Source organism: Zosterops lateralis, assembly GCF_965231275.1.
Source record: "Zosterops lateralis genome assembly, chromosome: 3".
NCBI classification, from domain to species: domain Eukaryota; kingdom Metazoa; phylum Chordata; class Aves; order Passeriformes; family Zosteropidae; genus Zosterops; species Zosterops lateralis.
Window position 1 is genome coordinate 89,936,949 of NC_139764.1, and position 26,226 is coordinate 89,963,174.

General features: G+C 40.1%; 2 protein-coding genes across 6 annotated transcripts in view; both read right to left on the minus strand.

The window, feature by feature from the left end:
- Positions 1–334, minus strand: part of MLIP (muscular LMNA interacting protein) — a 105,796-nt gene extending 105,462 nt beyond the window's left edge. The window contains exon 1 of the mRNA XM_083856636.1: positions 280–334. Coding sequence (XP_083712762.1) covers positions 280–330 — 51 coding nt within the window. The 5' untranslated portion in view covers positions 331–334. The remainder of the gene's footprint in view (positions 1–279) is intronic.
- A 3,145-nt stretch (positions 335–3,479) lies between these two features.
- LOC310906927 (uncharacterized protein) lies at positions 3,480–26,226 on the minus strand. 5 transcript variants are annotated; one of them, XM_083856645.1, is made up of 8 exons: positions 25,990–26,226; positions 25,646–25,849; positions 23,258–23,494; positions 22,620–22,709; positions 21,866–21,943; positions 20,048–20,143; positions 18,090–18,186; positions 6,778–6,932 (listed from the first exon to the last, which is right to left on the minus strand). In XM_083856645.1, exons 1-8 carry the CDS (start codon positions 26,134–26,136, stop codon positions 6,895–6,897), a joined length of 987 nt encoding a protein of 328 aa, XP_083712771.1. In that variant the 5' UTR covers positions 26,137–26,226; the 3' UTR covers positions 6,778–6,894. The 5 variants fall into 5 exon arrangements, with proteins under 5 accessions (XP_083712773.1, XP_083712770.1, XP_083712771.1 ...); XM_083856648.1 differs by lacking the exon at positions 18,090–18,186 and adding an exon at positions 11,735–11,794 and having other exon boundaries at positions 6,832–6,932; XM_083856646.1 differs by lacking the exon at positions 6,778–6,932 and adding an exon at positions 16,700–16,733.

Genomic DNA, 26,226 nt, shown 5'->3' on the forward strand with positions numbered 1-26,226 from the left:
ACAGCTGCCTCTGATAACAATAAACATTGGTTTGGTATCACAGCAAATTGTTCAGGATGGATTTTGGTTACCAGCCTCATTCACTCTCTCCTTGTTTCCCCTCTATCCCAAAAGCTCATACAGAAAAAGTCCATGAAAATTAATAGCTATGTCTCAGTAGCACTAACCTGAGTTCACACAGATTATTAAGCAAGCAAAATAACGAATATAGTTCACTGACACCACACATGCTATGTTGAGACAAAAGCGTACAGAAAACACTTTAAAACAGTGCTTTACCATAACTGTTGGTCTTTCCCTGTTGAGTGTTTGGGAGAGAACTATCCCCATATTCGCTCCAGCAAAGAGTACTCTCCTATCCCAATATCAGAATGACATCCTGCATTTTTGAAATGCAGGAAAAATTGCTAAACTTCCAGCAGGTACTGTGAAGAAATGACCAGTGCACAACTAACATGGAGCTGACAGTGACACAAGGGTGTTTGTGGAGTTTGTGAGTTGACTGTTGAAGAATAACCTGGCTCTGTTTCACAGTGATAAAGTCAGGAGGCCAATATTAGAAACTGCAGGGCTGGAGGAACTTCTCAGTGGCTCTGCTGAGGATGCCAAGGTTTACAGCACGCCCTTCTGTTGCCACATCAGCTGGGCTCATGTTGTCTAAGGGGTGATTCACACACAAGGCTGGCTCTGCATGTACCAGCAAGGGAAAGGGGAAGCATGAAGACACAGAATAACACAGAAAATGTTTGCTACTGTTAAATAAGAATGTGCTCTCTGGTAATCTGTGGTTCATTAAGACATGCTATAGAGCTGGCTGTTTAAGCACCTCACTAAATCCATAGTAAATACACATCCATTCCACCTCTTCCTGTCAACACACTGGTAAAAGAAGACTCTCATTAAGTAGATAAATAAGCAGATAGAATAAATGAATAAATAAATATTGAACCCTTTTTCTTCTATCATTTTTCAACAGGCCTAACTAGGCACACTCTTTCTGCACACTCTTTTGATAGATGCTATACTCACATGATCTTTAGAGCCTTGGATAGGAAGAAAAGGTAGCAAATCATCTCCCAACAGTTTATATACCTTATATATGAAAAGCTGATAAAACCTTAGACTGCTCCTGTTCTGAAACATTCTTCATAACGAACAAAATGTTACTTCCAGTGACAACTGTTTTTCTTTATTCTTTTTTTACCTGTGTTTTTAGAAGCATACAACACCCATCAGAAGAGTAAATATGACAAGGCAAATGCAAAGAACCAGTCAAATCTGCAAGGGCTACTGTGGGAATAAATATGAGCTTGATGTCATGAAGTAAAAATACACCCCACTGTGTCTCCTGGAAATGCTGGGACAAAAAGAGCAAGAGTAAGTGACATAATACCCAGAGGAAAGCTGCTGTTCTCCACTCTTCAATGGGAAAGCAAACAGTAATAAGTCCATATATCTACAATCTTTTTCGTGAAGCTGAAACTTACCCATGTGACAAGGGACTTCATAATGGCTTTGCACCACTGAAAGGCCTCAAAGGAGGTCTTCAGGGGGCTCCAAACAGCAGCTTGCACTATGCTGCTGTTTACATTACTGACCACTCCTGCAGCACAGGTGAAGAACCTGAAGCCCCCTCAATCTGTCCATTTGCAATGGTTTTAAACAACAGACAAGGACGGGAGCACCTCAGGTGGGCACATTCAGCTGCGCAGCTCAGCTCCCTCCCAGCCCTCTCCCTGTGGGGGCTGGGAGACCCCAGATGCCAGCAGGCTTCCAAACAGCAGTTCCCAGGGGAGTCACTTCCTCCTTAGGCTGGGAAATAGACATCCATGTCAGCAAAAGTGCAGGCTCTCAGTGGTGCAAGAAACCAGCAATGCATGATTTGAGATGCAAGAAAGCAATGGCAGATTTTTATCTGGTGTTTATGCTGCACTCATAGCACTCATCCTAACTACCCCAAAACTTAATCTTCAATCATGTTTATAGTCTTTACTTTCAGGGTCTAATATTGTTTTCATGTGTCAGCTTGCCCCTGATATCAAAAACAATCACCATAGAAAGACACAAGTAATTGATTATGGAGTGAACAGTACTCAATAATTTTAACATAAGATAGTGATGAGAGAATGTAGTTTCACAAGTGCGTTTCCCGTTAGCATTTTTGTAACAGCATCTAGCAGCATTCACTTGAGAATCTCCATTTCTCATGAATGGAAATTTATATTCTGGATGCATCATGCTGCTGGCTGTGCCACTGCAACGGAGTTGGAGCAAACTGCATTAAAGATGGGAACATGAAAAAAAGGCTATGAATGCAAGAGAGTGTGACACCAAACTTCGTGCCATCACACTAAAATCAAGGAGCCCGGGAAACACTGTATGCAGAGCTCTTCTGTAGACTGAATGCTGTTATATAAGGACCCTGGAGATAGCATAGAAAAACTGACATCACCTTATTATCTACCACACCTTGCTCAGCATGGCATTTCATCAACAAATCTGAGGAAAGACTATGATCCTAACCATCTGAGAATTTGGGTTTATATAACCATGAGAGTACATTTCTTATTCCTACAGAGAAATAATGGTTATTCTGCTCCAAGAACTTTTTATGATACTGTTAGTAACTGTATATTTCCTGTTTTACTTCACAAGGGGAAACATAGCAAACAAGTGCTAAGTAAAAAGCATGTTCTAGACATTGCCTAAATTACTGTGCTATTTCCAATTGCTTCTTTTTATTACAGTTGCTCATCTCCTGACACCTGTTTCTCTTCTCAGAGCAGGAGAGGAGAAACAAGAGACCAAGAGATGATGATGGAGGAGAGGGGCTATGGACTTTCTTGTAAGATGCAAGTGCTGAATATCCCAAATTCAGTATTGTGTAAATAAGGCATTTAAACAGATGTGTTTCTGTGCTCATGTGATCTGCTGTTCCTGGAGAAGAAAGCAGGTGAGTTTGTGTGTCATTCTCAGCTGTTTTCACTCTTGTGGCTCCAGCAATTCTTTAAATTTGCACATTTTCATTTTCAGCCTGGCTCAGCAGTAGCCCATGACTGCCAGCCAATGTCTGCAGCACACGTCACAGATCTGCACTACTGCTCTCCTAAGCCTGCAGTTTTTATTTGCTCAGTATCAGACACATCATAAGAATTCAACAGAAGTATTAATTCCGCCCCTGATGTGGTCAATGAGACTATACATAGCTGAAAATCATCTACTTAATTTACTTAATCACATTTACCAGTTAAAAACCCTAAGACTAATGCAGAAATTACTCTCACTGTGATTTTTAAAGCTCTACTGTGCACAGCGTTTCTGTCCCACACTTCAGTCAAAAATTTGAAAGGAACAAGCACAAAACTGGGCAGACTGCCTCACTACTTGTAACTGCCAGTCCAGCAGGTGGCACAAGCTGAGACTTCCAGGTTATTTCTGGTGCTCACCCTTCTCTCAGCCCCACCGTGCCCTGCCAGCGAGCACTCTCCACGTTAGCCCAGGTCACATGCACCCACGGTCACATGCACACGCCTGGAAACGACAGGACGCCAGCAGCATTTCTAGCTGGTATTCCATGGCAGGATCCCTGCAGAAGCGAAGAGCCATGTCAGAGCTACAGAGACAGCATATGAAGCAGGCTTACCTTCCAGGCAGCCAGGAGCCAAGGGCGGGAAGCTGATCCTTAAGAGAGATGGGTCCACATTCCTGCCGCAGCACCCGACAGCTGCTGCTGTCACTCCCTGGTCCACCCCGCTGGCTCTGCAAACACTCACAGAGTGGGAGATAGCAGGCGTGGAAAAAGGAAAACAGCACAGGCACCACAAGTCTCTGCTTTGCACATGAGGAAGCAGAGTCCTTCATGTCATGTACAGGGAGCAGAAGGTTCCTTGACAAATATTCTCTAAAGGGAGAAGTTTGTTTGTTTGAGGATGAAAACAAAGAAGGTTATTTCAACGTTACAATAAATTGATTCCAAGAGCTCAGAGCCTTTTCTGACATGGCAGTCCATGGAAGCTGTACATGCATTCTTCTCTTTGCAGGTCTTTTAAGTCAGTTGTTTTAAAGTGGACAATCCTTGTGCTGGCGTGGTCCTACATCTACTGTCCTCGAGGAGTATAGATAGGAATGGAACAACAGACTTCTGTCAGATATCCATTGTTTCAGCTATATACATGATGTCCCTTAATATTACTGCTATATCCCAGCAAACCAAATTATCCCAGGCTGTAAAATATACATCAATAGATTAGTTACACACACAAAAAAATCTTCCCTCCCATATTGATTGGTACAGTTTGCCATGCCTTCCTCCACTATGATGGATGTAACAATGATGAGATGGGGCTAATGAAATACATTAATAAAGCATTATATATTTTCATAGCTATCTTTTAAATGGCATGGTGGCTGAGAATGAGGAGAAGCCCATTCCCCATAGAAAACAAGTGACTGCTCCACAGCCAGGCAGTAGTTTTTTCTAGTCACTTTCCAGGTCAGCAGGAAATGAGGGCACAGGATATGAGCTGCCATTAACAGACCAACTCCCATTGAGCCTCTCCACCTTCTGTGTCTGCCCATTCTTATCAAACAGCCAAACCTCAAAAGAGACATTACTCACTGCTGCTAAGTGCTCACCAGCATCTGACCTTTACGTCTGCTCCTCTTTTTGCAGAGCAAAAGCAAAACATAATCAACTGCTACTGATTTTTTTTTTTCTTAATCAAAGCTTGAATAAGCATAGGCTTTGATTGATGTATTTTGTAGAGCTGCATGTCCATAGAGTGTTACCATTGTAACTTTATACTCACAACAAAATTCTCAACACTGCAATATGAAATTTGGCTTGAAAATCAGTGAAAAAGGACAGATAAAAATCTCAGTGTTTAAAAGTTACCTGAATGGTGACAGCAATTGGTTAAAAGCTTGTAATTTTCATAGCAATTTGATTTCAAGATCTAATGAGGAATATAAAACAAACACTTGTGCATGAGAAGTAAAAAGGAAGAAAATACCAAGTTCTCAACAGAATTCTTTTACTAGCTTTCAACTACAACTTGTTCTGCAATCTAGGGCTGATTTATAACAGCTGAGGCTTTGGGGTTTTTCTGCAGTCTAGTAAGACACAATAAAATAGTAGTAAATTGTACATTACTAGTTAGAGTGACAAAGCATTTGTGGGTTTTGAGACTGGTATTTTTGCAACATGCATTGATCAAACATTGTCATGGTGGAAGAACCCTGTATATTCTGGAGGAAGAAAAGAGATGGGAAACAAATATTTTAAATATAATTTCATTTATCAATATCATTTAGGCCTACGCTTACACACATTATACCGTCTTTAATATTATAGTCATAGCAGATTCTAAGATAATATTCATTTTGCAAATGAATGAAGTTAGCTTAATATTTTATTGCTATCATCAATTAAAATGCAGATGTACAAGATAATAAAAGACAAAGTGTATGCCATTGACGTGATACCATAGTGTTAGTGCAAATCCATCTTTTCAAAATAAGATATCCCTTTTGTTAGTAGGAGATATTGTTCTCTTCGTAATAGCCATACCCTCCTAGGAACTTTCTAATTCTGTAAAAGCCAGCTACCAGCATTCGTTGAAATTATATATGAATGATCACCTGAGAAATCTTTCTCAAGAATGTGAATAGAAGATGAGGATTTACCAAGTCACTGGGTTGTGCTATATTACATTTACAGGAAAATAAACTGTATAAACATCATAAAAAACATCAATGCACACTTAATGTACATGAAAAGAAAGTCATGGCATTCAAGTCTAACAGAGCCAGACCCCACCTCTGAGTTAAGGCAGCACTGTGGAACCCCAAATAAAGAAGAGTCCCAAACAGTTCTTCTTAAACAGCTTAAAATGCATTAGAAACCTGAATAGCAGTGAAGAGAATTAACGGATTGAAAACTGTTGTACAGGACAATCTCCTCTTAAATGCTTACCTCACACACACATATATATGTGAAATACAGGCATACTGCAGTAAGGCAAATTAAAAGTGTTCTGCTTATATGCGAATCAGGGAAAAAAATGTTTCAGACAGTTCCTCAAGCATAAGAAATTGCTTCTTGCTTCACTCTCAGGTACATAGTTGCGTAAGGTGCCTCCTGCATTTCGATCTAATAAAATACAACTTACATGTCCTGTTCAAATCTGATATACCTTCACATTACAGAAATAGCTGGAGAAACTGTTCTTTATTACAATAGAATGAGATACAGAATTCCAACACAGATAACATTTCTCAGTGGGTAAAAAAAAACAACACACTATTTAAAGACAGATTTTTTTTTTAATTCTCATAGAAAAATGACATTAAAAGGGACAAATCAAAGGAACCTGGGGAGATAGAAGGATGAGCTGTATAGACAAAACATGGACACAAGATTTAAAAAATCGCACTGAACTATACAATTGTTTTCAGTGTGTTTCCAAATGGGTAAAGTATCTTCTGAATAAAAACCACCTGCTTTTTTCTCCATTGCATTTAGGTGCTGCAGGGTACCTTTACAGGTGGCTACTGAAACATGTGGTGGCATTCACATAACTTGACCTCGTGCATTTAATTTCAGGTTCACAAGTTCTTGCCAAAGGAAAGTTCAAGGCAAAGAAATACAAACAGTGTTCTCCTCACAAATCCATCCTCCATGTAATGGTTTTCACTATAAATAAGGCATAGCGGTTCAAGTACTACATTAAATGTAATCAAACAATGGGAAAGAAAACTCCTGCCAGAAAAGTACTTTATTAAGGAGGATAAAAAGCACTGCTCAGACAGTCTGAATAGGCATGTCCTTCTGCTCTGTCAGGCTCCTCAGGCTCAAAGTCATCAGGGTCTGGGGGCAACTGGTCAGCATCTTCATCAGAAGTGGAAGGGCGTGTGAGGATTATCCGAGGTATCTTCAGCAAGATGTGAAAGATTTCAGAGAAAAGAATCAGATCAAGAGCAGGGAAGTGTTTAATGGGAATATTTTAAAGGGACAGGGGAAACAGGTGAGGAGGAAAAACAGGTGAGAGGTGTAACACTATAGAGAATTGTAGAATTGTTTAGATTGGAAAAGACCTTTAACATCAACAAGTCCAACTACCAACCCAGCCCTGCCAAGTCCACCACTAAACTATGTCCCTAAGTGTCACAACTACATGTCTTTTAAATACCTCCAGGGATGGTGACTCAACCACTTCCCTGGGCAATGTGTTCCAATGCTTGAACACTCTTTCTATAAAGGCTTTTTTCCTAATATCCAATATAAACTCACCCTGACACAACTTCAGACCATTTCCTCTTGCCCTGTCACTTGTTGGCAGAAGAGACCAATTCCCACCTTTTTACAATCTCCTTTCAGGTGGTTGGAGAGAGTGATGAGGTTTCCTCTGAGTCTCCTTTTCTCCAGGCTAAACACCCCCAGCTCCCTCAGCTGCACCTCACAGGACTTGTGCTCCAGACCCTTCACCAGCTCCATTGCCCTTCCCTGGACTCACTCCAGCCCCTCAATGTCTTTCTCACAGTGAGGGGCCAGAACTGGACCCAGCTCTCCAGGTGTGGCCTCAGCAGTGCTGAGTACAAGGAGACAATCCCTGCCCTGGTCCTGCTGGCCACACTAGTGCTGACACAGGCCTGGATGTCACTGGCCTTCCTGGCCACCTGGGCACACCCTGGCCTCATAATCAGCCAGCTGAGGTCCAGCTCCCCCAGGTCCTTTTCCACTGGGCAGCCTTCCAGTTACTCTGCCCCAAGCCTGTAGCTCTGCGTGGGCTTGAAGGGCAGAACCTAACACTTGGCTTCATTGAACCTCACACAACTGGCCTTGGACCATCAATCCAGCCTGTCCAAATCCCTCTGGAGAGCCTTCCTACCCTCCGGCAGATCAACACTTCCATCCAGCCTGGTGTCACCAGCAAACCTACTGAGGGTGCACTCAGTCCCCTCATCCAGATCATTGACAAAGATATTAAAGAGGACTGGCCCCAGTACTGAGTCCTGGGAAACACCTGGGACACTAGTGACCAGCCACCAGTTCAATGTAGCACCATTCACCACCATTCTCTAGGCCTAGCCATCCAACCAGTTTTTCACCCAAAAAAACAGTGTCCCTGTCCAAACCATGAGCAGCCAGGTTCTCCAGGAGAATACTCTGGGAAATTAAGTCAAAGGCTTTACTAAATTCTGGGAAGACAACATCTAAGTGGGTCACTATGTCATAGAAGATAAGGTCAGTGAAGCTGAAGTTTCCTGAATCCTCCTTCCAGCCCCTCTTCTTGAAGGGAATCACATTTGCCAACTTCCAGTCAACTGGCACCTTCCCAGTTAGCCAAGACTGCCAAGAGATGATGAAAAGGGCTCAGTGAGCACTTCACCAGCTCTCTCAGTACCCTTGGTCTGGCCCCATGGACTTGTGTGTGTCTGATTTGTGCAGCAGGTGTTGAACATTTCCCTTGGATTATGGGGGTTTCATTCCACTCACTATCCTTATGTTACAGCTTAGGGGACTGGCACCCAGAGAACAACTGGTCTTGCCACTAAAGACTGAGGCAAAGAAGGCATAGAGTACCTCAGACTTTTCCTTATCCTTTGTTTCTATCTTTCTTACCACATTCAATAAAGGACGATTCCCCTTGGCCCTCCTTTAATTTTTTTATTAAAAAAAAAAAAAATTGATAAAGCAAAATTAGGATAAATTGCCCTTTCCTCTCATTAGCTAATCTTTAAAAAAAACTTCTATAGGTGACAAAAAGATTAAAATATTTCTTAAAAATTAAGACAAGTAAATATGAAAAAATAATTTAACTTCATTATTCATTCAATTCATCCCCCTGAAAGCAATAAAGAATTAATTAAAACCCATAAATCACATCAATTATTAATCTTTGAAAAAATGCATATTCAGGCTTCTGTATTGACAAAATAGATTTAAGGGAAACATTAAGAGAAAATATCAATGTTTAAGTTTGTCACTAAAATATGCATACACGGATTTGATTAATGATTTTTTTTGGACAAGAACTTTTGTATTCTTTGAGAATTATATTGCAATGTTTTAAAATTAATTTAAATACTGTAACTGATAAAAAAACAGTGTCAGGCTCTTTATATATAGTCAAATAATGTATCTGTAATTGTTTTTATCAACGAATGGATTACAATTTTCACTCTGATGCACAAAATCATCCTCCTTTTTACTGCTTTCCCAAAAAGGTTTAACATGTAATGAAAACACATAAGAGTCAATATATCTAACAAACAGATAAGATGATAATGTTAATAAATAAAATGGCCATCTTACTAGAAGTATGAAAATTTTCAGGAAAGTTAGAACTTCTTATTTTTCAGCTACTTCTACTTCATGAGAACATTTAATGTTGACACCACACAATTCAATTGTTTATATATTATTTCCTTGCTGTACATTATTTGATTTAGGAAATGGCACAAGCATATAGATGCTTTGTGGCTGTTGCACTTTCAGCCAGGAGGTTTCTGCATTGAAGTAAAATGAATTATTCCCCAGGCTCCCGTGACATTAGCTGCAACTCCCCCCAGCTCACAGCACACTACACACAGACACCAAGGTGCAGGTGTCAGTGCAGAGCTGAATCTCACCCCTAGTAGATGTAAACTAATTTTAAAACCATGCATAAATTTAGTGTATACCCTGGTGTACTGAGTGTCCAATTATATACCTTTTTTTTTTCCTCTTCTTTTCTTCTGCTTAAAATAAGGACAACACATTTCTGGAAGCTTTAAATAACCTGTATAGATCCTAAGCACTGGCCAAGCTACAACTCCTGGGATGATTTGCTTTTGTCATGTACACATGACATCATTTACAAGCTTTTCTTGCACTGGATGATTCCGTTCTTTGTTGAAAGATGCTTCTTGCTTAACAACAGCCAGCAGCCAGCTGCTTTCCAGTACAGCAAATGCACATCTATATATACAGGTGATTTACTGGGTCACATAATGAAATTCTGACACCTCAAGGACTACTGCAGAGGTCTATGCCCTAAGTTACCTACAGTCATATCCAGGACCAGGCTTTGCTTTTCATTGAGCTGTCAGTTCAACACTCAGGGAAGACCTTTCTTTGTGTATTGTGCTGTTCAAAAATAGACATGTGCACACCTCCCCATGACTGACATGTATTTCATAAGCAATGTGGAGTCACAAGTACATATTTGTCTTTTTGTAGAAAAACCTTAGCCATGAATGTCAGTTTTGAATGTCAGTTTTTTAAGTACTCTTTTTCACCATGGTTCCTACTCCCCAGTTTCCAAAGAACCAAAACTAATTCTGTAAAGATTTTCTTCAAACATTTCATGACTGCTTGCATACTAGCTTTCATATATTATAATGGAACTAAGTCTAAATTATAAAGTAAATTTAATTGATGAAAAGTGCTCCTTCAGTATTTCTGTGGTAATTCTGTTAACTGCTCCACAAAATGCATGGCATTGCGGAAGTCTTACCTCTAATCTTTCATGTTGCTGCAGGTAAAGAGAAAACAGCACTAAATGAACAACCAATTTTCTACAGCAGAGGCTGGACAGTGTCTCAAACCCAGCAGTCCTGCAAAGGCTGGAAACTCTCCCCCCAAGAGAAGAGTGGGCTCAGGTGTGATCTACAGCAGCCTCTTTGTACCCTCTCCAGGCAGGTGAAAGCTCACACATCTGCTGACTCACGCCGATTTGGAGACATACTGTTGAGTCTTTCTAACAAATCAAATGTCCTGGTCCAAGAGCAGCTGTATTCTCTGTCCCTCTGCTTTCTGCACGTCTCCCTGCCCACTGTCCCTCTGAAACTACATGTGAACACATGCCACTGCTGTCCCTAAACCATCACTGCTCCTTCCCCTGTGGCCAGTCATTCTCCTCTGTGCCTCTCTCCCTGACGGGGTGAGGAGCCGATTTCCTCAAATCTGAATCATAGCTACTAATGAAAAAACAACTCTCAGTTGAAGATGGTGCCAATTATGGAATTACAAATGCAACTAGGTAACACAGCATGCATTTGTACAAGGCCTAATTCAATGAAAAGAGGCTCGGGCCTCTAGTCTCTCTCTCCTTGCAGCAAAAGTTACCAATTAAGCTCCTCTATAAACCAAAACCAACACAAAATGGAGGTAAGAAACACACATCACATTTGTTACCACAGTGGCCTAACCATCTTCCCTTAACGATCCCCTAAAAACCCAGCACTCTCTATCACTGCCTTCACACTCACTCAAGCTCCAGGAACATCACCATAGAAGCTTTATCAGCTTTCTTTACTCTTTCGAAAGTCTCGTCAACAAAACAAAACAAAACAAACAAACAAACAAAAAAACCTCAAACCACAAACAAAAGAAAGTAACAAAACTCAGCAACTCCAAACTTGCATTATATTTTCTTACATCCTTTTCCCAAACCCAGTGCTTCGCAGAATCCCAGGGATTTTACCTCCACTTTCATATTTCCCTGCTTCTCTTCACTGACCTCAGTGTTACCCTATTAAATAGGCAAGCTTTGCTCTTTGAGCTTCTCTTTAGTATTCATATTTGAATGTACATTTCCTAGTGCAGCATGATCGAGGGAAGATAGGAAGAACAGATCTCCCATGTGAAAAAATGGCACAGGAAAGAGGAAGTAAGCTATTTCCACTGCCCATTACAGACAGGGCAACACATTTAGGATGGCACTAAGGAAAACCCTTCCAGTACAGGCACCTGTGTTGCTCATCTAAGGCATGTGGGAAGGTGTGAAACTTCCATCTTCAGTAGATAATTCTGTAAAAAAAATTGATGTCAGTGTAGGAGGACAAATTATCTAGATTTTCTGTTTTTCCATTGTTTTCCACTGGTGGTTACTCAGCAGTGTTTGAACTTGTTTAAAATACTTACGTTGAAATTGCAAAGTCCTCCTACTCACTTTCCATCATCATGCTTTAAATATCATTATTTAAATAATATTGCAACTACTATTCAATCTCAAATTGTCAAAATACATAGAATATCTTTTCAGAAAAATGCATTAATAATTACTTGAAACAAGTTACTATTTTCCCTTTTCCCCTGAAATTACATTTTCAGTGCCTAAAAAGTAAACTTCAAGGTGGACATGTCCTGTAGTAAAACCAGTGGGCTCACTGTGGAGACTTCTTTCATTGCCTTGTTTGTGTCACTTTTTTAAACATAACCACTATGACTTTCTACACTAAAAAAAGTTCAGTTTTGTTTGAATCACACATAACTAAAAATCAAATTATTTCAGACACTCAATAAATGGGATTAACAGCCTACATTGAAATTTGGAGTCCTTCAACTGGAGCACAGACAGGGGGCTGCCTGTGCACTCCTGGTCCTCTGCAGGAAGAAGTAAAATAAAGCCATCTAAACAACTTGGGGCTATTCAGCTGTACTGTTGGCTGCAAAAACTCTTTCATACTGAAACAGAAGAGGAACAAACTTGCAACTAGCTATGATGCGTGAAAGCAGTTTTTAAAATAAAACGTGATAAATGAGATGTCTTGCCAACAGGTTAACATCTGATAATTTTTAACTTCCAGTGTGCACATTTGCTTTCCTTACCTACTTCTAATCAAAATGTCTGTCCAAAAGGTTTCAGAACAGTCCATAAAAGACAGTTCATTATGTCTTTTTATATTTTTTTCAAAACTAAAACTGAACAGAACAAACCCCATCATTTTTTTTTTTTTTTTTTTTTTTTTTTTTTTTTTTTTTATAAGCCTTTCCCTTTCCCTGGCTTCTCCAAGCCCACAGGTCCATACTCCAATATTAGCTGAAGAGGGAAGTTCTCAAGGCAAGAGTCAGAGCTAAAACCCAAACTTCTCATCAAAGGCATAACCAGCAGCGACAGGGCAAATCACAGCTGGCAGCAAGGCCAGCTGCTGGGGACAGAGGCTACAAATCAGAAGGTGAAACAACACATGAAAGGCCAAAGTTTGATGGAATAAGGGCAGGAAAAAAGAATTAGGATTGACCTTTTTTATGACGAAAACCAGACATACTTTTAACTCTAGCTCAAGCAGGCAAATTTTTAAAGAAAATATTCCCCAGCTAGAAAATACCTGTAATAGGAATGCCTGCCTAGCTCAGCTCCATGTGTCTAAATTATGAATATTTTTAAAATTTGACTTTACAGTTGATCTTCACTGACTCCAGTGCTAAGGATGGTACCTAAACTGGGGAAAACAGGGGAAAACAAAATTACCAACACAACTGAGAGCATGTGCAGGGGTTTACATAAACCTCACGAATAATGTTATGATTTCATACTTAGTCTTACCTGTTTTGTCATCATGGGGGACAGAAGCAGTTTTTTAGACCTGAACAGGAAATTTAGACTTCTCACTAAATAATTAAAACAGTCCTTTGCTAGACGCAAAAGATCACAATCGATAATGACTGTATTCACAGAAGAAGCTGTCTGAATCGAATTTAGTAAAATAAGGCATTTACTCATGCCTAAAAAATATTACATAGCTGGACTTTTAAATAAAAACTTTAAAAAGAGGATGCAAAAATGCATCCAACAGAACAGCAGAAAAGGGGCAGATCTGCTGCTGCACAGTTCACAACAAACAGGCATCCGATGGTGTTCTTAACTGAACTGATGTCAGCAACAATAGATAAAAGCAACCTTATCCCCAAAAGGAAACAAGGAAATACAAGTCAAAGAGAGAGAAAGAGATGAGATTAGTTCCTTGTGAGTTCATTACTCACAAGCAACTCCACCTCCAGGCGGGAGCGGGCACAGCAGCCGGGACAGCAGCTGGGGCAGGGTCGAGGGGTGTGGGCAGAAACAAGGTGATGCACGGTTGTATGTATGAAAACACATGAATCTGGAAATCCCTTCTAGGCATTCAACACAGCTCCACTTTCACAGCATATCAGGGACGTTTCAATAAGTATGTGTTTTATGGCGCACCCTCAACTCTCCTGGTCCTGGAAATCCCTGGCTGCGTCCCTCTCCCCAGCACTTTACAGTGCTATTTTACTGCTGTGTTTGATCTATGGCAAAACTCCAGAAATTGTGAAATCAGATGGAGAGAGAGGTATAAACCTCTCCTGCATTCTGGGGAAGATAAATCTGTGGTGAGGCATGGATGAAGCACGTCATTACACTGGCTACAGAAGACCTCTGCACAAGGAAATCTGTGACCTGTGCTGTTGCCCTCAGGGAGCAACCGGCTCACGACAAAACCTTTTGTTGCTCGCGGCTGGGAGAGGGCAGCACATAATTCAGTTCATCCTTGCCCTTGGAACAGCCGCACTACTCTCAAGCACCGACAGAGGAGCTTTGGCATCACGCTTTCGGAAGTGTTGCCTCTGTTTTGTGTGCAGCAGCTTGGTGAGGGCCCTGAGCAGGGGCTACCCCACCAGCTCATCCCTCTTCCCTGTAGCTGCTTCTACACTGTGCACAGTGATTTTCTCCAAAATCTAATTCAGCTCAGTATGATCTGGAATTCAATGAACCAGACAAGCAGTAAAACACTGGAACAGGTTGCTCAGAGAGGTGTGGATACCATTCCTGGAAATATTCAAGGACAGGTTGGACGGGGCTCTGAGCAACCTGTTCTAGTGGAAGGTGTCCCTGGTCACTACAAGTGGGGTACAAGATGACCTTTAAAGGTCCATTCCAAATCAAATCACTCTATGATTTTATGGAAATTTCCTCTGTGTGAATTTTCCAGATATTGATATATTTTACAGCTCAGTTTAAAACTGAGTGTTTTCTCTACTTCTTGGAATAGCAAGAGAACATCTTGCATGTTTCATCTGTCTTCCAGCATGCAGTATATATAACATTTGCTCATGTCACATTTAGAGCAAAGCTCCTGTCTGTTCTTGCTCTCTGCCAAGTGCCTCCCAAGAGCAATGCACAAGGCAAGAATGAGGGAGCTCTGTCAAACTCACAACAAAAATGGAAGACCAATCCTCATCATGTCATATCTGCAATGCTGTCAAGCATAAAAGGCTCTTATGTGATTCAAATTGTGTATGAAAAATTGTCCTTGCTACATTTCTTTCATCTTCTAATGTACCACTGGATAGTGACTTCCCTGACACTGGAACCTGAATTACGGATTTTCATATAAGTGTGTAATCATTTCTGGGCTGATGCTATGAAAACATTGAAGAAAATGCATTGCTCTGACCACATTGGGAGACTTAAAAGGCATTGCCCCCATAAGCAGTGCTACTCATGGTCCAAGTTGCCAACTCTTTGATTTTTTGAAGAAAACTCATCACCCCTGTGAAAGGCAGTGGCTGTCTGAAAGCCTGCAAGAACTCAGTATAGTCTCTTCCTCTGCAGAGCCCATGAGGATGCCTTTCACAAGGGGAGCCAGTGCTTATTATTTGTGTAGTTCTTTAAATACTTATCCTCTTTTATTCTGAAATATTACACTATGTCCTACAGCATAGTTCAAGGTGCCTTGCTTGAGTTTGTCTTTTACATGTTTTTGCTTATATTGTCTGCAGTGCTTGTATTGCCTACCTATGTATATGATGGGCTCACTTTGTCAATTTTGTCTAACTTGGAGGTATTTTAATATGGTAACTTGAAAAGATCAATTCATGTTCTGCCTTTTTAAAAGTTTTTTTTTTTTCTTATTTAGCATTGTTAATTACAAGCTTTAAAAAATCCAAGAACTGTAAAGTTTGAAATGAGTCCGTTTTGACTGAGTGCTGTGAGAAAACTAATTAAAAGGAAGAGAGGAAAAAGATACACTGTGCAAATAGAAGCATTTGTTGAGAGCAGGAACTTAATTTCAGATTCACAAAATAAGTTCCCTAACCATTACACTATGGAGGCAAACACAGTGCCTACAACACACACCTTTTATCTTTCATTTCGACTCAGTAGCTTAGATAAAAGCAGGAGCAAACTAGGAGATGAAATGGAGGAGGCAATCACATGGCACATGGGTGCTTACACTCCACTGAAGCTCACACAATGGCTAAGGTTACCGAAATCAACAAGGCTCATACCGCCTCTTTGCAAATGTATGTAAATCTACATCTACATCTGTAAAGATGCAAGGCAGTGGAGAGTTAGATTCCTAACTTCTAAAACTAACTTAGCTTGTCAGAATAGAAAAAAAATAACATACAACAACCCCTTACCTGAAAAGATTAAAAGAGTCATGAAAATGTTTGGAGAAGGGATAAAGGAGTTTCTTATAAGAAACTTGAAGTAGTAGATCTTATGCTACAGATCGGTCAGACACTGTATGTGATGTGAGCAAGGTCTTTACTGTTTGAAACAAGCTTAAGAAGAAACCTGGCTTTGTTCATGATAAGGACATTCTGAGTCTTACTTTAGTTGCCTCCTTTTTTACTGCTTCTCTGACCTGAGTACTCCACTGGCTTTGCTTTTAAAATTGAACAAAGTAAGACAATGACTAAAGAAACAAAAGTTTTATTTTATGTTGTATGATTTCAATTTTCTGATATGTTTAGAACATGTTCAGATGAATAAATAAAGGGTTTGATAATTAGATTTTCAAATATTTTTAACCAATGTAAGTGGATCAAGGTTTTTTCCTGAAAAGTCTTTATCAGCTGGAAATGAAGAAGGTAGATCTGCTGGGATTCTCATCCATGTAAGATTTCTCATGACTTGCATATGAACAATATGAGGCAAAGGCAGAAGACCAGCAACTGCATACTGTGGGAGATGGTGTATCTGCTTATGCACTTTCTGCAGGCACAAGAGGATTTCATTTTGATACATGTTACAGGTTCTAGTACATTTGTCTGTTTTCTCGGCAGGTTTAAGAATGCTTAAGTATCTCTGCGTTTTTAGCAGAGCAGCCAAAAAATTTGGCTTTTTTAGCCTGAAGAAGTTATTCAGATTTTTTTCAGTAGTGTAAGCTTCACCACTTATTTTTTTATTTATTCACACAATCACTTTTAATTGGTAGCTCTTACTTCAACCTTCCTTGAAAATTCCACTATCCATGTGTACCCCCGGTGACCTATATGAAAAAATATAATTGAAGAAATTCCCAGGGCAAACGTATAAAATTAAACCAAATAGTATGCTAAAAATTTAAGTTAAATACTAGATTAAACTATCTTGAATGCTTGATATTAATTACAAAGTATCTAATATCCTTATTATGTTGATAGCCCTAAAAATGAGTCAAAGAAGATGGCATGATGATGCATGTTATGAAACGATAGAAGATGCTGAAACCTGTCAACACTCTCCATTCAGTCAGACAAAATGCTCTGTGAATTTCAGTCAGAGGTTGAACGAAAATATTTATGACAGAGAAAGATTGTGAAAAGTTGGCTCTATGTTTGAGAGGATGGATAGGAAACAATAACAGAACTGGAAATGAAGAGTCTAGAATCCAAGTTAAAGTTCTTGCTGTTAAAGTCAGCATGGGCATGTGTTTATATCCCTGATTTTTTTTTTTTTTTAAGTTCAATTCAAATATTTACATATATATATATAAAAACTCAAGTAAAATATGTTCTCACATTTTTGAGGCTTGATTTGCATAACTTAGGCAAGTCTATAAAATACTGTATGCAAAAACTATCTACTTGTAATTAAAGTTCTGAGACCTCTATCTACATGTCAGCAAAATACTCAATCATAATTAAAATCAAGGAAGATTCTCATTTTTCCTTTGCAAAACAATGACTCACTGTGAAAGAACATTTCGTTTGTCCAATTAATTACTGGTCATTCACACTGTCATGAAATCTTAAAGCTGGCACAAAGGGTTTGAAATTGAGTTTGGCTGGCTGAGTTAACAATTAAATGAGCCTTTGAGAAGCAGTTAGAACAACCAAGCCTGTGGAAAACAGAGAGGAAACCTGAACCTGGCAGCAGCGTTGCCTGTTGTAATGCCAGAGCAGCAGACTCAAAGATGGGGTGGGCTGTGGCTAGCAAGAGTGAGACAAATATTATCATGTGGAGCATATGCAAAAAGGAAGTTTTTTTAAGTCAATAAAAATAAACAGATGAAAACAGTATCTGCTGAAAGGCAGGATGATGACATGGAAGAGAGGGAGAAGAAAGATGACACCATCTGGCACATACTCGGTTTTTGCAGAATAGTAATAGGAGTCTCTGGTTTCTCTGTCATGCTCCAATTCTTCCCTCCCTTGAGGTAGACACAACCATCTTCTATTGAAACCTGATCAGAAACACGAAGGAAATAAATCTTCCTATATTCCCAGCACAGAGGAAGATTCTGCATTAAGGTCCTACCGCCACCTGCTTATCTGAACGTGCAAAGCAAGTCCTCCACGAGAAGCCAGGCTCTAAACATTTTTCAGATAATAAGATTTCCTTCAGTTACTGAGGAATAAGGGGGACTTCAAAGTGGGAACAGATGAGAAATTGAGCAGTCCCAAGTCAGCAGGATACTCCCCATAAACCCATAATCCCTAAAATTGATGAATGCTGCTCCAGGCTACAGGAAGTAACATTTGCTACAGCACAAAGACTTTGCTTCCAAAAAAGAAACAAAACCAGAAATACAAATGTTTCTTCACAAAAGAACTTGCACATCAGTTACTTTTGACACTCAGAACATATTCAGCCAGTTGACTCCCTCTGAGTACTCAGCTCTAAGTTAAGCATCTCAGTCTAATCTGCCTCCTACCCTCACTACTGATAAAGAACTTTAAAGGGAAGCATACAACATAAAAATACAGCAATTTCTTCTTTTTGGATGAAAATACTATAAGTCAGATACTACTGCAACAGATCCAGGCAACTGCCAATGTCTGAATAAACCCTTTCAACAGTGATTCCTCTAACAGGAAGATTCATGCTTCCTGCAATGCTGATAAAGACTGTAAGAAACAGCTACCAGGTATAACTGGACAATAATAATAATAATATAATAAATAATAATTTTTAAAAAATGGTGAAAGTGTTTTCAGCTGGAAAATAAAAAAATAAAACTGGTCTAAATGTTTCACAAGATGATGCTGGAGGCCAGAGGCCTCCAAGTAAGTTTCTTTAAGCAACTAATAGAAGGGAAAACCTTTCTTAGACTATCTCATGGACAAAAACCGTAGCTCAACATGTCAAGCAGTGACTAACAGAGGAAATCAGATTAAAACAGTTGCATGATCTGTTTGCTCACTTTTTCAGTCAACTAACAACTAACGTTAGTTATCTAAATTATTAATAAAAACTATAGTCTTTGATTATAGTCTTTTATATAATATACATACTTTCATTTTTTGCCATTAGCTGGGTTGTAAATGGTATTCACAGAGAAAGATTTCAAGAAAGACTGAAAGAAGATGAATCAAACAAGCATTCCTCTGGCATTTGCTGTGGGAGAAACAGTTGTTGCTTCTGGTACTTCACGCTCCATACAAACAAGATGATTTTTGACCTTAATTATTTGATACCTTGATCTTGATTGTGCCTTCCTAGTAAAGCCATAGTTTCAGTTGTGCACACAGGTGACCAAGATTAGGATAGGTTTTCAGAGAGCTGAACTTGCTACAAAAGTTCAAAACGCTAGATGTCTAAAAGTCACCCTGCAGGCTCAGCTGTTGCCTTCTGTGACATGTGCAGTAGTTTTTCTCTCACCAGGCACTTAAAATACATGTATGTCTTAGCCTGTGACACAAGTTCCCTCCTCCAGTCAAAAGATGAAAATGGTCACCTCCAGGTAGCTGTTCACTCTCTCCCTCCTAAAAGAGGGACCCTGGAAATGCTGCTCGTTCCATTAGCTAGAGACAGAGTCCAGACAACAGAATAATGACTCAGACTGGGGGGAATGGACACCACCCTAAAGTCCCCAAACCAGAGTACTTCAAAAGCTCTGCTCTGCTACACAAGTGCTCACCCAGGAGCTGAGCTCCTCCAGAAGCCATGTCCCAGCTGCAGTGAGAACCACATAAACACTTGGTAGGGTCTCTGATCTTTGATATGTGTTGAGTTCTGTGCCAGTCTGCACTAGCATTAATGACAGACAGCACAAATTTCTTAGGTAAGAGTGACTTGTTATTTCCTGGGGCCATCCTACTTACTGTTATGACATGGTTGACTGTCGGAAAGGGGCTGCCCTTGGGGGAAGCTTCAGTAGGACCAGCATCAAGGGCACCAGGTTCTGAAACAAAGGTTGCCTTTAAAAGAAAACACCAGAAATATATTTTTATTCTGAATACTGTTTAAGAAGAGGAGTTCCCTCCCTCTAAAGTTAGTATACAAACACCTGGCCCTATTGTTACATGTCGTTGTACAACAAAAGCAAATAAGATTGCAATTCTTGCTCTTTCCCATTTTTTAGTGAATTTTATATTTGAACTGTTGAAATTATCAGTTCAAGTATAAGAAGTTGTAGCACATAGTGTCAAGAGAAAAATGCTTGTTATTTGTACAAAGATTAATCCTGTGGTCAAAACATTAGTATTTCTATAGCACAGCCCATTGCATTGATTCCTTCTTGTGACAGACACAAAAAAAGCAGATTTGTTTTCTATATTCTTTAAACAGATGAATGATTCTGCCATCTTGTGGGAGATGGAGAAATCCTAACTATTTGTACAATAACAGCAGGCAGAACAGGATGGAACAGAAATATCTTCTCTTTTTCACTTGTTTTACTATTGATTAACTGAAAAGACTTTAACACCTAGTACATTCCAAATAGCCCCCAAAATAAAAAATTAATTATAGCCTCATGGAGGAACCTGAGCAATGGAGTTGATTTTTAAGATACTAATTTGACCAGAAACTCTGTTCAGAAGGTAAAGGCACAACTAAAAATCCTGGGGTCTTTTCCTCAATGACCTGATAATGTGAAATATGTAGAGAATTATTTAAATTCTCTCACATTTGTTAAAATAACTTTGAAAAAAGAAAAAAATGTAGAATTATAAAGATTTTTATCTATAATTAACCTTTTAAGGACTGTTAAACTAGCAGAGTATTTATATATTATGGAAGACCACCCTCTATTAGTAATTCCATAGCATAGTTTTACAAAATTTGTAGATTAATTTGTCATTAAATAGTCTTTGGCTGATACAGGTTGTATCATTATTCCGGACAATTTAACAGACATACAATATTGCTTGTCCTATCCCACCTTAATTGAACATGGAGCATGCTGGAGTAAAAATTACTAATCTAACAAAGTATAAACGACAATTTAAGAGAACAAGAACTGAAAGAAATATGGACCAGCAAAGTAATTTCATAGAGGTTCTCTTCCTCTACCACTCTCAGCAGGTAGAAACCAAACAGTACAGTGAAAGTATGTAACATAAAACTCTATGTGACCATTTTATTCCCATTGTTCTTGAGAAATTCTGAAGCTCAAGAATGTGGCTTCTGCTAGGAAAGATGAGGCTTGAGGTGGAGCAGCCTGAGAGACTCATTTATCCCTTGGCACTGCAAGCCTCCATCAGGGGAGTTATTTTGAGCTGTTCCCTTCCCACCAAAAATTACCTTGGGGAAATAAGCTCCTCTAGTTTATATCTCTTTGTTGCAACTGCAATGAACTCATCTAGTAAATCTAATACCATGTCACAAGAAAGCATAGCTCAAGTACAACTGCATTTATGCTTACATAACTGCTTACTAAGACCATTATCTTTCTTTGTAAATCATTCATTTAAGTGAATAATATTTAGTTAAGCCCTTTAAACATAAAGATCTGACAACCAGAACATAATAAGAAGGAATACAACAATTTAATGTTATTATAATTTCTTCATAATGGCAGGTATCTAAAAAGCTACTAAGGCAAGCCTAGATCTGCCTCTCAAGTTCCCCAACTCTAAGTGGTTTGCTTTAAAGACAAAAACGAGAACACACTCCACAGTGACAAACAACCCATCTACCTCAGCCACTCTGTCTCCTGCTTGTACCCCAGCCAAGTCTGATGGACCATCTTTTGGCAGCCGGGCAATCAGGATTCCCTGGTAACACAAAACACAGGTTTCAGAAGTGACAGTTTCTCCCACTGTTCTTAGATGTAAAAAGCAAATGGGAAGTAATTAATTTTCAAGACTTATTGTTCGGTTGCCTCCATAAAATTAAAAACTAAATGCCTTAGCACATTAGCAAGACAAAAAAAAAAAAAAGCCTCCATGGCTGACACATACAACAATGAACAGAAGTCAGTAATTGTTTACACTGCGCCATGGGGAACAGACTGGAAAACAAAGATTTATTTAAAAGATAAATTAGTGAGAAGATGTGTGAAATATTTCTCTCAAATCAAGTTAGCTCCTGGGAATGAGCAAATGAGATGGGAGAGGCATGTGGATTACCAAGGGAGTGACCCCAAACTGAGGCAGAAAATGAGAATTAGACAACAGTGTTTCAGCCATCAGGCTGTCTTTGCAACATCATTGGTTTACATTTGGGTATCTCTCCCAAATCATCTCTTCTGGAGCTTCCCATCAAAATCTAATGCCAAATCCTACTCTGGGAAATAAGCTACCTATGTTCACCTTTGTTAGCTTTGCAAAGATGGAAATATTACATGAAGGACAATCTCAGGAATCAAACAACAAAACACAGTAACTCAAGGAACTACTCATCAGTTTATTCCTAACAATCACTAGGTAAATTTCGAATAATGAAATGCACCTCATCACTTTCTTTACATGAAGATGAGCCCTTTCCACCAGCAATGCTAATACCAAGACTCCCCATTTGACTGCACACAGTAATGGTTACCTGGAAAAGAATTATAATTTTAAATAATTTTAAGTAATTAATATTTGATTAATCAAAAATATCACCTATTAATTACGTGAGCATTGAAAAATCTACCTCCCACTCTGAACACTAGCAGACATGCCTCTGGAGAGCCCAGCTCAGAGAAAAATGGTGCTACACTTCAACACTGGCACATGCAAGACTTGCCACCACTGCTTTGAAACCATGGACTGAACAAAGACTCAGCTCAGTGCCCACCTGCACATACCTTTGACTTGGCCTCACAATACCAAAGCTGGATATCTAAAGTGAGATGCATGGCTACAAGGAATGTGGGGCTTTATAATGGGAAATTCTTTTTCCATATAAGCCACAGGGAGCAATGACAACCCTCAGCCTACTCTCCTAAAGGTAAGACTCATGACATCTGCCATGCAATGTCCCCCCTTCTCTGCATCTTTTATAAACTGCCTCACCCAGGAGGAGTTCCCCACAGAGAGAGGGACTGCCCCACAGACATGCAGAGCCCCCCAGCAGCAAGCCCAGCCCATGCAGCAGCTCCAAACCTTCAGCGGGGGCTGCGGCACATCCAGCACCGGCAGCTCCTCCGCGATCCGGCCGCTCTCGCGGGGGAAGCTGCCTGCTGCTGACACAGGTGGCTGCCCCTTGGCATTAGATCCTACAAGAGTCTTCCCTTTCATTGCCAACTTGTGCTTTTCTTGAAGTGTTGCTCTTGGATTTCTTTGATCTCGCATGCTGTCGTTGCTATCAAAAAGGCTGCCGGAAAACTTGGAAATCGGTTCCTGAGGGTTAAAGATAAAAAAGGTAAACACAGCAATAGCAAGGAGAATCTGAAACACAGACCTTACCCGTGCTAACATGAATTTGTTCCTCACTCTCACATTGCTGTATGACAGAATTTATCTCACTGAAGACAAAACTGGAACTTTACTGCAAACATACAAAGATTTCTTTTACCTTATTTCTCTGGGCATATCCTGCCCTCAGCACTGAGGTTGAAACAGTGGGAACAGGGAGAGGACTAGGATTTCGTATAGCCTTTCACTAGATTCCCTGGCACATACAAGCACATGTAACACACACATATCCATATGTGCATAAATTCTGCAGTGCTCTGTGAAAATGACAGAGCACCAGAACAAGACTATTTTGGGCAGCCTCTGGCAACTCTGTAGCACTGAATCCACCATTCTGGGGGAAGGAACCACACACAAAAAGCAAAGGAAAGGTATTTCCATACAGAAGATAAAATGTTTCTTACAGTTTCTCAAAACTCACATTCCATTTTTAGGAGCACAGATGTGAGAGGGAAGGCAAGCCCCTACCTTGCATCTACATATCTAAGACTTTGTTTCAATCATTGGATTGACTTCAGTTGCAAATGGCAGTGAGTGGAGACCTGCAAACTCAAGTGATTTATGAGTCCTCTGGAAATGAAACCTCAAAGGTGGTGCATCCTAAAGCCTACTCTGAAACCTGGCTCTAGGGTCAACCTAGTCTGAGATGCAGTGAAGAGCTCAGAATGTCACCCTATGCTTAGCTAAACCACAAGGGCTTGAAAAGAGAAATACACAATTAAAATACATCCACCAAACAATTAAAGCTTCAGACAAGTTTGCAAAACGTAGGGGTTTTTTTCAAAATGTTTTCCAGTTTCCTGACAAAGGGTTAAATTAAATTCAGACATGATGCCCAAATTCTGTCCACATTTTAGGAATGCTTTACTTATATTTGTCTGATTTTTGCTCCTTCATTTTCTGGGTTAAGGTGAAATCAGATCTTCAAATTGCCCAAATCCTTCTGCTTTGGCAGTAAAATGATGCAGAAAACACACATCAATACCTCTGAAAATAAACCCCATAAGTGTTTCTCTAAGCTTGGAAGTTTAATACCAAAATATAAAGCAGTGGCATTACCTTGAACAGCTGTGCAGCACCCCAGTGGACACTTTATTTTTCAATCTATATTGGCACTTTCCCACAATGTCTTTTTGGTTGGGATGGAAAGAAGCATTGCCAACCCCAGGGAAAGCATAAAAGGCATGATTGCTTCCATTTTCACTTAAAAGGGAATTTGCTTAGCTTTGTGTCACATAAAACATTCACTACCTTTCTTCTCCTGAGAGAGATTTCTCTTTACAGTGCCAGTCTGACTAACCCAGACACATCTGCAGTGCTGTGGGTGCCAGGGAAGAAGGCCATGAGCAAGAGCCATGACTGTGGGCTGGAGGAGGGGCCACACCAGCAGCACTCACAGGGGCTAGGAAGGAAGCAGAGGTCCTGAAAAGAGGAGTGGCAGCCCCAATTCCTCCCTCATCTCCCAGCAAACACCAGGAAGAAGAGTAAGCAATGCCCTGAAACAGAAAGGCTGCACAAGTGTAATCACCACCTCTTTTTCCCAGGCTAGGACCAAGAGGACAGCCAGGCTGCAGCACAGGTGACAGACACCTGGCAGGCACAGGCTGGAAAACTACAGCAAGCAGGGGCTCACAGACATAAGAACCCTGGAAGAGCACCACCCAGAATTAACATGCAGTGGAGGAGCACTGCAATCTCACTTTTCTACCATCCAGGCCTAAGGGAGACGCTGAGCTTAAAGTGCTGCCAACAACCTACTTACCTGAAAGTGATGGAGGGAGCTTGGTAACTGGAGATATAAGCAGGAGTAAAGCGAAAAATGTGTCTCATCATTGTTCAGGTTACTCATGTTAACCTGCAGGTTGAACCATACTCCTGAGGGTTGGATGGATTAATTGCAAGCAAAGTGAAGGAAAAACACTGAACATAGCTCTGTACCTTCTGCACAGGCAAGGACATGAGAGTATAAGCAGTGCAGGTTCCTCAAACCCAAAGTGCTCTGCTGCACAGCAGCGTGAGCAGCTGTAGCCTCTTCATAGATACACTTTGTCTCTCCAGATTTCAAAGACTACTTACATCATCAGGATCCTCGAGTTCCTCTGCTTCTTGCTCGGGACTGATCCTTCCTTCTCTCCATTTTCCATTAGCAGAGCTCAGTTTGTACAGGTTACCACCATGAAAACCTTCCTTTCCTTTCAACGAGGCCCAGCGAGAGCCCTGGGAGCTCCAGTTATGGCCACTGTACAATTTAGGAGACTTGGGAAGCCACTTAATAGAGTCCTGAGGGAAAGAGGACATTAAAAAAAAAGGCAATGAATAGATTTTAAGAAAGCAGTTGGCGTATGTAAATGCAGAAACTGCCTGGCAAGTTCTGCAAGGTATTTTAGATTCTTGCAGATACTCCATTTTCCCCTTTTTACCTTTAGAACTACCTTCAGCCCCACAGAGACACTTTGCCAGTTAATGGGCATTACTGGTGATACAAAGAGCAAGCAGAGGCTGCTGAAAATAGTGGAAGCCTTTAAGGACTTATAAGAGCATGGGACCAAGCCTACCTTCAGCATCATAAAGAATTAATGATCGACAACAGTCTTCAATAAAGTGTACTATTAAGAAAACAAACAAGAGTGCTCAGACCTTCAGTGACCACCTCATGA

Excerpts from the sequence above, each read along its gene's own strand:
- LOC310906927 (XM_083856644.1), bottom strand. The coding sequence starts at position 26,136 with ATGATGCTGAAGGTAGGCTTGGTCCCATGCTCTTATAAGTCCTTAAAG. Across the intron at positions 25,850-25,989 it reads GGCTGAAGGTAGTTCTAAAG|GACTCTATTAAGTGGCTTCC; the intron begins GTAAAAAGGGGA and ends TCTTTCCCTCAG. Across the intron at positions 23,495-25,645 it reads AACTCGAGGATCCTGATGAT|GAACCGATTTCCAAGTTTTC; the intron begins GTAAGTAGTCTT and ends TTTAACCCTCAG.